This window comes from Merops nubicus, unplaced genomic scaffold (assembly GCF_000691845.1).
Source record: "Merops nubicus isolate BGI_N331 unplaced genomic scaffold, ASM69184v1 scaffold18715, whole genome shotgun sequence".
NCBI lineage: Eukaryota > Metazoa > Chordata > Aves > Coraciiformes > Meropidae > Merops > Merops nubicus.
Window position 1 is genome coordinate 6,427 of NW_008610482.1, and position 13,401 is coordinate 19,827.

At 38.1% G+C, this 13,401-nt stretch overlaps 1 protein-coding gene across 1 annotated transcript in view; it reads right to left on the bottom strand.

Annotated features, from left to right (window-relative positions):
• Nucleotides 1-2,548: 2,548 nt before the first annotated feature.
• UBE3C (ubiquitin protein ligase E3C) overlaps nt 2,549-13,401 on the bottom strand; it is a 70,733-nt gene continuing 59,880 nt past the window's right edge. The window contains exons 20-23 of the mRNA XM_008940938.1: nt 10,437-10,625; nt 10,285-10,351; nt 9,275-9,405; nt 2,549-3,599 (exon numbers count right to left, since the gene is read on the bottom strand). Of these exons, the coding sequence (XP_008939186.1) occupies nt 3,429-3,599; nt 9,275-9,405; nt 10,285-10,351; nt 10,437-10,625 (558 nt within the window). The 3' untranslated portion in view covers nt 2,549-3,428. The remainder of the gene's footprint in view (nt 3,600-9,274; nt 9,406-10,284; nt 10,352-10,436; nt 10,626-13,401) is intronic.

The following is a 13,401-nucleotide window of genomic DNA, read 5'->3' on the forward strand; positions in this document are numbered from 1 at the left end:
ATGTTTTGTCCTTTTTGTTTCTGTGCTGTCCTGTTTTTCAGTGGTGAAAAGAGCATGTGCTGTCTCACTGGCATTTAACAAATAGCTTTTGGTTTAAACTGAAATTTTGCATGAGCTCACTGCACTCCTTAATGTGTTTTCTTTGAATTCCAGACCTCTTTATAGATCAAATTGGGATGTTTGTGCTAGATTACTAATGTGATGTCAAAAAAAAAAAAATCCACATTGCTACTAACATCATCAGGAAGTTTTTGTTGTTTTGTTTTTAATTATGGAGCACTGCACACAAATTTTAACCTGAAAATATCCTTGTTGTTCAAACCAAACTTCTGTCAGCTCAATGGCTATGCATGAAACCGGAGCCAAAGCTTTCCTCTTTTGTAGACATAAATTCTCCCTAGAAATCACGACTGCATTTTGTGAAATCTGGTTTTCAGGACCACGGTGGAAGACAACTGAGATTAAGGAATAAGGCATATAATTTCTGTTTGGTTGGTTTGGTTTTTTTTTTTTTTTTTTTAATACAACTACTGAACTAAATCCACATCTGGAAAAATTCTCACCAAGATAAACAGACTAAGTGTTATTTTTTTTTTTTTCTGCTTTTATGTCTTTTAACTTTGGAGAACTGAAGAATCTGAAACCTCTTCCATCATAAAGATAAAGATTGACTGACGTTTTTAAAACTGGTTGCAATATTATAAAGCAAAAATTATTTGAAAACAAAAACCAAACAGAAAATGCTGTCATCTTCCAAAAGGTGAACTAGAACACTGAAGTACAGAAACTGATTTTAAGGAAGAGTCACAAAACAACTCCAAACCCGTAATTATTACTGCTCTGATGATCAAAATCTACAAAAATATTTCAGGTTACTTGCATGCAAAGTGCTTCCTGCCTCTGACTACCTAACCTCCGGGAGTATCCCAACTGGGAGAGACTTTGCTCTTCTGTTAAAAACCAGACAGTCCATTTTCATATATAAGCAATTCTTACTATGTAAAAGCTATGAGAGATCATTCAGACCGCCTAGCTCCTCAGGACATGGCTAACTATACCTACAGTATTTCTTGTACCTTTATCTCCTGTTCCTTAAAACATCCAGCAACAGATCATTGTAAAGCAGGGACTTGTGCTTCATCCTGACTACAACAGCCGATGGTCAGAAGTGGAAGCCCTTTTTGCAGGGGAAAGCCCTTCCCCCTCCTACAGCCGCCTGGATACTGCAGGGGGTGCAGGCTGCGGCAGCACAGAATTTCAGCGGACCGCCTGCGCAGTGAAATCGAGGCTACGATCCAGCTGACTCTGAACGTGTCAGAATTTCATACAGCCTGAGGTCACCCAACACTACACACCGATGAAACACGGAGTATTTTCAGCAGACTCCAATTCCTCACTGGCGTTTTCTGCGGCGGTGTGACTGTGGCAGTCCCGAGACTGGCCTGCCCCTGCCGGCGGCTGGCCCCTCCCCTCAGCCCCCGCTGCTGGCCCTTCACCCCCGGCGACAGGCAGCGACAGTCTGCACGGGCTGCTGGCACCGCAGCACAAAGCCACGTTACCAGCCACGATTACAGGGTCTGACTCCCAACACAAGCTTTAAAATACAAATATTTAATAGAAAATCTAAATTTCGTCTATCAAAATACAGATACGACACTACCCAATGTAACAAAATAATGGAATTGAAAAATAATTTCAAAATATTTAAAGAGTTAGGTTCTAAAATAAATAATGCTATCTAACAGAAGTGTTCGGGTTTTGCGATTAGGAGGAGGCAGCTCCACTATTACTGATCTCTTTTTCAACATCTTTACAAGTTCCATAATTTATGTAGAAAAATATACAAGAAAAAAATTTGGAGACAAAGAATAGGTTGGGTATGTAGCATTTAACAAATAAAAAGCCTAAAGCAAAACAAAAAGAAAACCAATTGCTTTATTTCTGTACATCAAGACTACAAATAGTATTTTAACACTTCATTTATTACCCAAATTAAGAAATTATACATTTTTATATGGTTAGTAGTAAACATCTTTAAATTACTCGGTTTCCCCACATTTGAAAGGATATTGCTGGTTACTGCTTATTAAATATGAAATCCAACAGAGTTTCCAGTAACAGCAAAATATTTTTTGCATAAGAGATGAATACAAATTTGATTGTAGATTTTGACGATTTAAAATATAAAACTAAAGTTCAGAGGGATGCACTTATGAATCTTAGTTTGAACTCTGTTTCCTTTTTTGAATCGACTGCAGTGTGCATACGAATACCCAACGATGTGCCTACTGCTAGAGGATCAGTTCTTTCCTATCAAAGCAAATTTTTTCCCAGATATCAAATCATGTTAAGCAGCATATTCCCACCTCCTTTTCTTAGCAGAAATACTGCAGGCAGATGGATACACAAGCTGTTTTATCACCAAAAAATAATGAATTTGACTAGTGTCTACGGCACAGATATGGTATTTAAGATGGAAAGAAATGATAGGGAAAGGAATGTGAACACCACAGGCTTCAAATATAAAAGATAAAGCCTGGTAACTTTGGTTCAAACAATTTTAATAGTCATTACATGTATATTTTTCCGAAGTGATGACTTTCGTTTTTACTGTGTATGCAATAGGAGCCTGATACATTTTAAAAAAAAAGTCTGTACAGGCACAAAGGACAGAAACAGAGCAGAGCAAGCCTGAAGAGTCACATCCATTCATGACAGCGTTCAAGTGATAATGATGCAGCCAAAGTAATAACGTGATATTGCCAAAATAATGTCAATCCCATTTCTCCAAGGTATTTCAGAAAGCACAAATAGAATATTACAAACATTTTATCTCAGTGCCTACCATCTTGAGGGAAGGTAGAATAAAACAAAATCAGTTCTGCAACAACTATGATTGTAAACAATTCTACAATGTAAGTAAAGAAGTCCGGTTATTGGAAATGAGCATATTCATCCTCTCAGTTCTGGGGTATCTGGAAACATCTGCTTCACTTCCATCTAGAAGATTAATTACAGGATGCTAGCCCTGTCTCATCCCAACGCACTGCACGGTACACAACTTTATTGCCAGTTTGTGAAATTATTTATGTTTGAACAGCACAAAGCCAAAGCTGCTTCTTTGGTTAATTTCACTGAGATGTCACTCTTCTTTAAATGTGCTCTTTCTTCGCCTAAACACAGAAAACAGCCACACTGCACACAGCATTCATTGTTCTGAATCATAAAGCAGTGTCAATGTAATATTAATTAACGAAAGTTAACTAAGGAATTGTGTTTAAAAGTGAAACCTATTTGAGGGCATTTGACACAAAAGCTGCAGAACTCTAGACAGAATTCCCTTCCAACTGCTCGGGTATGGGCGCTGCTTATAGAGTAGGCACTGGTTCAGTTCCTCTGCAGAGCATCCAAACAAGCATCAGTTCCACTCAGCTCAATTCAAATCCAGCAGCACATTCAATGGCATAAAGCAGCTTGCTTCGCATAAGGTTTTCATCATAAAATTCAGGAAGCTTCAGCAAGTTCATGCAGGTACTGGCAGTAGGTAGCCTGTCTAAATCAGATCCTCCATTGTGAATACAAAATGCAGGATATAACTCCTGAAAAATCAACAGAAAAAAAACACATCAAAAAACACACACAAGCCCAAACCTACCCCGCAACAGCTGGCGCAGATTGTTAGGAAATGCATCATTAGATTAGAGCCCACCACAATGACATGCTCAAATGGCATGGTTTCTTCATTTTGGTGGCCCCAAAAGCACTTCTGGAATTGCGTAGTGCCTCCATCTACCTTGCCCCCATCAGGATCCATTAATTTGCAAAAAACAAAGCAATTTATTTAGTTCTAAGTAAATAATAATAATAATTTGTTATTGTTCTAGTCTAAAAATTTATGATGCTATAAAACCAGTGAAACACAAAATGGAAAAAGTTATACAACAGCATGGAAGAAATCTTTTGTTTCATCTGGGAGAAACCACAGGGATTCACAGCTTCAGACTCTCCTTACAAAGGCTCCCAAACGCCCACGGATGCCATTTGTTCTGTAGGAACAGGAAAATGATGGGTTCCTGCTGCACTGAAGTCTCCTGACAGTGACATGCTGAACACAGGGAAGAAGAGACCCCTTGTAGTAACAGGTAAATAGAAAAGGCTGCTCTGGCGTGCTTGAATGACATGCAATACTTGTCATTGTATAATGAATGACACATCTTCTAAGAATTATACTTTCTGGTCTTGTTCTTTCCAGGCAAGAAAGACATTTTTTCTGCATATGCAAAAATGCCAACAAAGGCAATTTTGCTGTAGCTAATGAAGTGATGTGTTATGTCAGTTACAACAGTCTTATGTTAGTTTAAAAGTATTCCAATGTTATGCACAAATTCTACACAAGCATTTACTTCTCATGTTAAAGTGATGTTCTGAGGAAAAACAGGACAAATGAATGACCAGATCTAAGAACAAATTAACAAAGTTATAGTACTACATCAATTCCTGTGACAACAACAACAAAAAAGAGAACTATGGTCAAACGTACCCTTCCAGTGTTCTCCTTCTAGAGCTTTAGCTTTTTAGCATACCACAGATATAGAGATTCTTCAAGTGGATGAGTATCAAACCACCATTTTCTTTCTACTCACTATACTATACAGTGGTATTTTCTTTTTTAAAAACAACTGTCTGATACAATGCTAAAGGCATTTCTTGCCCTCAGGGGGTTTCTCTCTAAACTAGTCTTTCAGCAAGCCTACAATTTATGAATTTCAAAATGAACAACACTAATGAGTTCAGTGGATCTGTTCTTGTGTAAGACTAAGTATTTACACTATGATCTAGAACTCTGAATCAAGAGACACTTTATTGTATCCAAACAAAACCTCAGTTTATTTAAAGCAATTCATACTTGGTGTTTCTTTACTGAGTGATTATAAAGTCACTCGGCCCTAACTGGGATGATACTGATGTGCATACTGAGGCTGTAATGATGTAAACTTGTCAAGCCCTGACTGTTCTTCTGATGTGATAACTATTGATCTGAGGAACAGATTTTTAAAACACGTTGTATATAATATTTTAGTAATATGTGATTTTTTTCTTCTGAGAAAGAGTATAGTGAAGAGTATATTTGATTTTTTTATATACATATATATATATAAACCCCAAAAAAATCCAAATTGTTACCTCTAAAGCAGTGTCTTTTGTTGGCAAGAATACATTCATTTTATCAAATGCTTGCCTGAGGTGAAACAGTTCTGATTTTAGAAACTAGAAAAAAGTCCTAGCTCCAAAGGCAAAAGGTCAATGAGATTTGAAGCTAAATTATTGTTCATATGGAGGCCTTAAAAGTATTTCATGGCTAAAATGCTGCATTTTTAGTGTTCCTTTCAAAATGCTAATTGAATTCCCCTACTTTAGCTTTAAAAATGGAAAAATGAAGTTCTAAATTGAAATGTCATAGCAAGGGCACCATTTGTTGCATAATTAAATACTGTACAGCAGGGAACTGCAATAGTTCGGAAGTTAAAAGTATCATCAATTTATTATGTGACCTGATTGGAACTTAACAATTTTCAACCATGCTTTAATGATTTTTTTTTGTCCGTAACAATCACATTTATTAAACTTATTAAACTTTAATTAGCTTTAGTAAATGTTATTCTGAGCCTGAATCTGGCAGTGAAAGTTTAAAATTTTTAAATTATGCAAAGCTAGACTGTGCCGTCTGTAAGCTGTGAATGTCAAGACCCTCCTTACCTTAAATTAACATGCACTAACTTTAAGAAAACGTGAAGGTTCCACAATATAAAGGACACAGAAGTTTTCAGAATAAGAACCAGAAACTGTCTTCCTCTCAGAAATTCTAGTACACAGATTAAAATTAAACAAATTTTGAAGATAGCTTGTGTTAATATCTACCATCAACATAAATACATTTGTACAGGTTTTTGGCCAGTAACAGTCAGCACTCCTGCAGCTTCATACTCTTCACCTTCCGAGGTCTAAACAACACACTGTCACAGGCTACCAAGACACTACTGCCAATGACCACAGCAGCTACTCGCTTCCTTTTCTGGCAAATATTTCCTAGCAAACCCCTGTTTTGTTGTTAAATTCATGTTAATGAGATACTACTGGAAACACTACACATGTATTGACCCAACTCCTGCCCAGTGCTGCCCAGCAAAGCAGCATAATGCCTTTTCAGGGCTTGCCGCTGCCAAGACTGTTGCACGTGGCTGAGATCACGAGTCCGTTGTAGTGAAATAATCTTTTAACTTACTTTTAGCATGTTGAAAATTTGATTACTATTTTACTTCCATTTTTTCCTAGCCAAGTATGTTAAAAGTCAGGTTATGGCCTGTCTCCCACAGTACACAAACTTCAGCTTTCCACATTTGGCTTCTTTCTAATGTGTCACTGTCAGCCTTAGTATTTTTAGACTTTTGATTCACTTCCTCCATTCCTTCAAATGTCACGCTGGCTACCTCAAAGCTGGGTAGCTACATCTGCATTTCCTCTTCTCCCCTTGTCATTAAAAAGAATGACAACACAGGGAGACTTCCCTTTACTCTGTCTCCAGACAACTTCCCCAATTCTCCCTTCATTTAATGACTGACAAAGCACTGTTCTATCCCAGTTTTCTAATTATTCTTCCCACTGTCCTATAAAATCCTCTTTGTTGCTGGAACATTGTACAGTGATATTCACATGGACTTGGACAGTTTAAGGGAAATGCTTGCAGGCTTTTAAATAATCAATCACACAAATCAATGAGTGAACACCCCAAATAGGATTCATGTGATTAAACAGTCATCTCCTTTGTCTCCATATCCAAATCTAGTCACCCTGGACCCTCTTCTGTGTTAAAGGGGATCTAGTTAGTATGTTTTGTGGAGTATAAGACACGGTTCATTACACCCTGAAGTAGATCCATGGAACAGTGAGACAAATTACTGACTGAAAGAGTGAATTCCTCTCCTAGGTGCCTATAAAAGGCATGTGGCTGAGCTATAGATTACAGATAATAGAGGGCAGGCTGCCGCTCCACATAACAGCACCACACAGCACTTGCTACACCAGGAGGGATTACGCAGAGGCTGAGACTGCAGAGGGTCACAGAACAACTGTGCCAAGGGGAGGTTTAAATGAGCACAGGCTGCAGTGGCAGTCAATGCTGCACACCCCTATCAGCTTAGAAAGAAACAGGAAAATAAACAAAAGCATTGGACAGGGAAGAGAATGAGCAGCATAAGAGGACAGAAGTCAAATGGGGACAGGGCCATGCTTGTGCTTCCCTGCAGAATGTGGCAATAGAAACAACTATTCCACTTCAAACTTGCTCTGCAGCCTGAAAAATACAGCTGTTGGAGCTACTGAGAATATTCTTTCATCACTTCTAGCAACTGAACCCACATGTGTTTTTATTTAAATCATTCAAATGTCAGAGGTCTGTCTGAGACCACTGTGATGATTTTAATACTGGAGCATGTTGTTTGTTTCCCACAGGAAAACTGTATGAAAAAAAGTAAATTATCCAAAGTTTGAAAATTCCAGAAAGAATTTTGTTTAATTCAATAAGAGAAAGCCAATGATAAGTACTACAAACATCTAAGTTGTGTGTCTAGATGAGGAAGGTGGTGGGTATTTTTCAGGTTTTATTTCTGACATCTCACCATGTGTCACCCCCAGAACACTTCACACAAAAGGGCCCAATTTCTAGAGCTGAGAAGAAATTCCTCTAGCATTTCCCTACCAAGTATTTTTTTAAATGCTGATTAAAAAAAACAAACAAAAACCCCAAAAAAACTCCACCAGAATGAAATTTCACAGTGTGATTTTCAACAGAATGAAAAACTTGGGCAAAATTCTGAGTATGTTGTTTCCACCTCCAGAGTATTATGTATGCCTATATATATGACTAGTATATATTATATATGCCTGAATTCCTTGTTCCTATATAATATGTTAGTATCTGTCCCTGAAGTATTTCTATAATGAGAAAATGTTCATTCAACACTATTTGCTTTACAAAACCACCAATAAACCTTCAGGACCTACACAATACCTGCATTCATTTCTTATTTCATCTACTTGTTTTCTTATTTCACCTCCTTATTTTACCTAAAAAACGTAGAAAGTTCATTACTATCCACTGCTAATTAAATATTGTACCACAATATTTATAATGTGAAAATTTACTAAATACATGTACTTAAATTTTGTTTAGCTACAAATCTTACTCTTAGTTGTAAGGAACTAGATGATGCAATGCCTGTATTTGTTCCCCATAAGCCCACCTTTGTATTTATTTTACTAAATAGTACAACAGCAAACATGCTGTTGAGTGCTGTACTAAAGGTGATGGTGTGGCTATGAAGCAGTTTATTCTTTTATTTTTTCTTACAGAGAAGTATTGAACGTTTGCACATTTTAGAGCAAATGAAGTCCATGACAAGTTCTTAGCCAAAATTTTGCAGCCCAGCCCAAATTCACGGGTAGAATATCGTTTTGGGGACATTCAAGATCAGGCTAGATGAAGCTTTGAGTAGCTTGATCTAGTTTGAGATTTCTGCTTATGGCAGGGGGTTGGACTAGATGACCTTTGGAGGTCCCTTCCAGCCCAGACATACTATGATTCTAATATCCCCAGAATTTAATTTTCAACTTGCCTTAGCCTCTCTTTGGTTTTATAAGCAGTAAACAAGTTTTTTTCATACTTCAACTTCACTGTAAATCTAAATAAATAAATAGCAATCTAAAGATAGCAGCAAAATATTTAGATACAAAGAGTAACGAGCTGTAACCATATAAGGAGACAAATAGTAATGAGAAAAACAAATTAAGCATTTGAAGTGGAGGAAGTATTAAGAGGTTCAAATTTAATAGCTGCTTTTATATCCTAAATCCCCTTCTGCCTGATTTAATAGACATTATTCTTAACTCTGCCACTCCCTGAAACTGGTAGCAATACTGCTTCTGCACAGTAATGTGAAAAGGCAGCAAAGATCTTCCATGACAAGGAGTAACCCCCCTAACCAAAGTGATTTTAGGCTTATCAAATTCTGCAGTCAAACCAGAAAACAACAGACCAACATTTCATTAAAATGTTTTGCAACTATTCTCAACATACATGCAAATACAAACATTGAAGCTGTTTCTGTATCACAGAGGAACATTCTTCTCCAACTGTAAATTCGTACAGGCAAGAAAAGCTTGTACCATCACCTGTAGTATTTATGAAAACTTGCCAGGAAGTGGGGAAGACACACACCTTAAACCCCAGAAGAGGTGGTCGAGAGCAGCTTGTGACAAACTTGAGTAGTTTGCGTTTCTCTTCATCAGTGAAGCTTTCTACAACTCTCCAGAATATTCTAATTACAGGATGGTCTGCTGTGTAGCCACCTATAATGGAATGAAATGATTTATAGGTAGTTTTATGTAAGAAATAAATTCTTCAGAAAGCCTAACATCAATCTTGAAAAGCTCAGGAAAATACTACAACCAGCAGGTTTATATTACTGACTTCCAGTATCTATACATCTCTTTGATCACTGCATTTTGAGTTTCTCATTCATTGCTTACCTATAGCTACAATCTCCATCAGCAGCTTAACTGCAGCTTTTTTTGTGAAGTCCTATTTGCTTATTTTAAATTAATTTTATTTAGTTTAGAACTTACCTAGTAACTTTGGACTACCACCTTTTACTCCAAGAGTATGCAAATTCTACAAGACTTGGGATGACTCTGCTTGCCTTTAGGTAAGGCGGGATGTGAATGGATGATACAGCAGCTACTATTTGATTACATTTATCATAAACGCAGGGGAAAATGAGTAAGATACCTTGTATTTGTCACAAGGAAAAAATATGAACTCTCTCTTCAGGCTGTCTCAGAAACAGTAAGCATCTGAATGTGGTGGCAGAACAAAACTATCCCAAAGTCATTTGCAGTCTTACTTTCAGGTCAACCAGACACAGACCCTGACTAACATCCATTAAAAAAGGAATTACACAACCTCTGATTTTCCATCTATAAACTTGTACTTAAGTGTGTGAGTTAATATTAACTGCATACCTATATTTCACAGCATTTGTAAAATGAGGGTGTAATTTTACCCCATCTTCTGAAATTCAGGCCTGTCTAGAGTTTGGCCAAAGTTAACACTGAAAACTAACAGTGATCCTAGAACTTTTTTAAAAAAGCTTATATCTTTATAAGGCAACTTTATTTATTCCTAAATCAGTCACAATACATTGTGTTATTTAAGTAAAAGATATGTACCTGAATAGTTCGTGAAAGATTTAAGGTCATCCAAACTAATAGGAACCTGGGCACCAGAAATGAGAACCTAACAGTGAAGAAAAGGACAGTTAGATCAGAAGCAGAAGTGAGCGTGTCGCTCTGGTGAGAGCGGCGGCGGGGAGCAGAGGCACCTGTATCTCCTGCTGGTCGAACATGCGCAGCCACTCCAGGTTGACCACGTTGGCCAGCCCCTGGCGGAAGGCGAGGCAGTGCTGCCGGATCTGCTTGTTCAGCCTGTAGTCGGCCACCAGGTGGATGTAGGCGATGCGGTTGGCGCTGGTCACGGGAATGTCCTTTCCACCCGGCTTCAGCTCAACCACCTAGCAACACAACGAATGTCATCATCTCAGTCAGCTTTAATTCTGTGTGCTGTAACCACAAAACTGAACTGCAAAACACTGGAGTAAGCAATGCATGTATTTGAAGTCTACTGGAATATACTCAAAAATATTCGCCTTAAAATAAGATAAATGACAAGTTAAAAGGTGGAGTTTCTGCTATTTACTCACAAAAGCACATTCTATGAGATAGTTTTTAGCCCTAGAGCTCCAGCTGCTAGTGCAGCTGACTGCATCACCTGTGGTTTATTACCAGAAGGCAGATTCAGCAAAGTCAGAGCTCCTTACAAGAGACAGCGTGTAACGCCGAATTCACCACTGCAAGTCAGATAGAAACTGGGGGAGAAATCTTCCCCCGGCAAGCTCACCCCTCCTTTGTTGATGCTACTCAGAGCCCTGGAAGAGCAGGTAGGCTGTGTAAACAGAGAACTCACACAGCACACTCTCCTTCCAGCTGGACTGGCTAGGCTCCTTTCTAACTGTTTGGTGAGCAGGAATTCTGCAGGATCACATTACACTAAAAGCAATGTTGACTGAGTCAAGATTCTGATACAAGCCTAATGTACAGAATGATAAGCATTCACAAATGAAAATCCAATTTATACATGCTCAATACTTACAACAGAAGTAAAATGCAAACCAAACAACAACAAAATCAAGACTAAATCTTGTTTTCCAACTGAGCAGCTTAGCTGCTATGCTTCAAGCACACCAAGATACCTCAGCATGGAAGGATTTTTATGAAAAAACTCAAACCCAGAGATACTGCAATTACATCAAGATATAAATCAGTATCAATGGTAGTTTCTATTAAAACACTAAAGACCTCTACATATTCTAGTCTTTACTACATGAGGTTAATTCTGTTGAGTATCAGCCCAATTGGAAGGGAGAACTGAAAAATTGGCATAGTGTCCCCTTCTGAACCTCTCCCCCCAAAAATCTGTTTTTCTACGCTCTGCAGTGAGCAATTTTAAGTCTTTTTTTTTTTTTTTTTTTTGGTTAAACCACCATGCATTTCAGCCTGTGGTAACAATGAGATCTTCAGAGCACAGAGCATTAAACACGTGAAGAGCTTACTCTGTAACATGCTGCCTAATAATGCGAGCTGTTCCAGTACTAAGCAAAATACAAAATGGTAAGATTAAAAATTCACAGTGCTTTTGAGCATTCAGATCTTTACTTGATTTGTAGCTTTTTAAGGACAAATGAGAGCATTTAAGATGTGTGAATCTGACCTCCCTGATAACACAGGCTAGAGAATTCTGTCTAGAGATTCCTGTATATAACTCAATAAATCCACAGATGAGTTAGAGCACATTTTTTTAGAGAGACAAGTAATCCTAGGTAAAGGCTCTATGTGATGGAGTATTTACCACTTTCCTTGATAAGCTAGAACAATCTGAATTACAATAGGTGTTAAAAATACATCCTGCTTCACACTTTAATGCTTCAGCTGCAATCTTTTTGCTCTGGTTACACCTACAGTAAAAAAAACTCATCAATACTCCAGCACGTCTGTGTGCAGGTAGCACTGACTACACTTACATCCTACCCCCCAGGGAATTCAGTAAAATGAAGGTGTCAGTTTAGCTGTTTCTGTTTCATGCCCTTCACTGTTGAGCTTGCTCTCTTCTGAGCAAGCCCCCTTCACCAAGGACCATGGATTCGAGAGCCAGGACAGCCTTCTCCAGGGTCCACCCCTTGGCTGTGGCATGAGATGCAGCCAGCCTCTCCAGGGGCTACAGGCCAGGACCTGGTGCCTCAGACTGGCCTCAGGGCAAGGAGATTTTTCCTGGTAGAGTCCACAAGGAGTATTAATAGATGTATGTGACACATGAAACACCCGATGAGAAGGGGCCCCTGTGCTGCTGGGCTTTCTGCTCTGCTACTGCAGGCAACAACACAGTCTACAAGTGTACCATGTTCCATCCTACTGTTGTAGTTTTACTGTTGTCACTGGAAACTTAGTCAATAATTGAATTCATCCACTGGTTAGAAACATTCTAATTTCCACTTCAAGTCCCATGGGTAAAGTTTGTTCCTACCCATTGCTCTTATTCCGGTATTGCCCCATACCTTAATCAGTTCTTTCCCTCCACCTAAATTATATTCACGAGGTATTACTTATGGGCAGCAAGTTCACTTAAAAAAGTCTTTCCATAGACTTTTTCATTCAACTAAATAAAATAAGTCAGGTTGTTTAATTTCCTCCTATGAAATAGCCTTTTACAAAGCCCAACAAGATCAGAAAGCTTTCTCTTATTATTTAAATTCCTTTCCTCTTTAGTGTTACAGGATCAGAGCTACCAGTGATGTTCCACATGAACACATCATTGCTGAGACCTCAACACTACTAGTACTTCACTATATGCCCACTTAAAAATTTTCTCCATTTTTTTTGCACAACTGTGTTATTTTCTTTTGTCACTACTTCACCAAATGCAATTCCTCTCTTTGAGTTATGAAGACACTAACTTTGGCCATATGAAAACATATTTGTATCACCTAACTCATCAAGCTTAAGAATACAGACACCAACAATAAACTAACTGTTATTATTCCACTTGCATAAGGTAATTTCTGAGATTAGTATTTACACAAAAAGATGCCACAGCATTCAGTTAACCTCATTTCCTGTGGTTTTCCAGTAATCTAAGTATCCATTTTCAGAGCTTATCAATCTGAGCTTAATTCTACCACCATTTTGTCAAAGTATCATCACAGTCTGAAACAAAAGGGCTAATTAATACAGCAG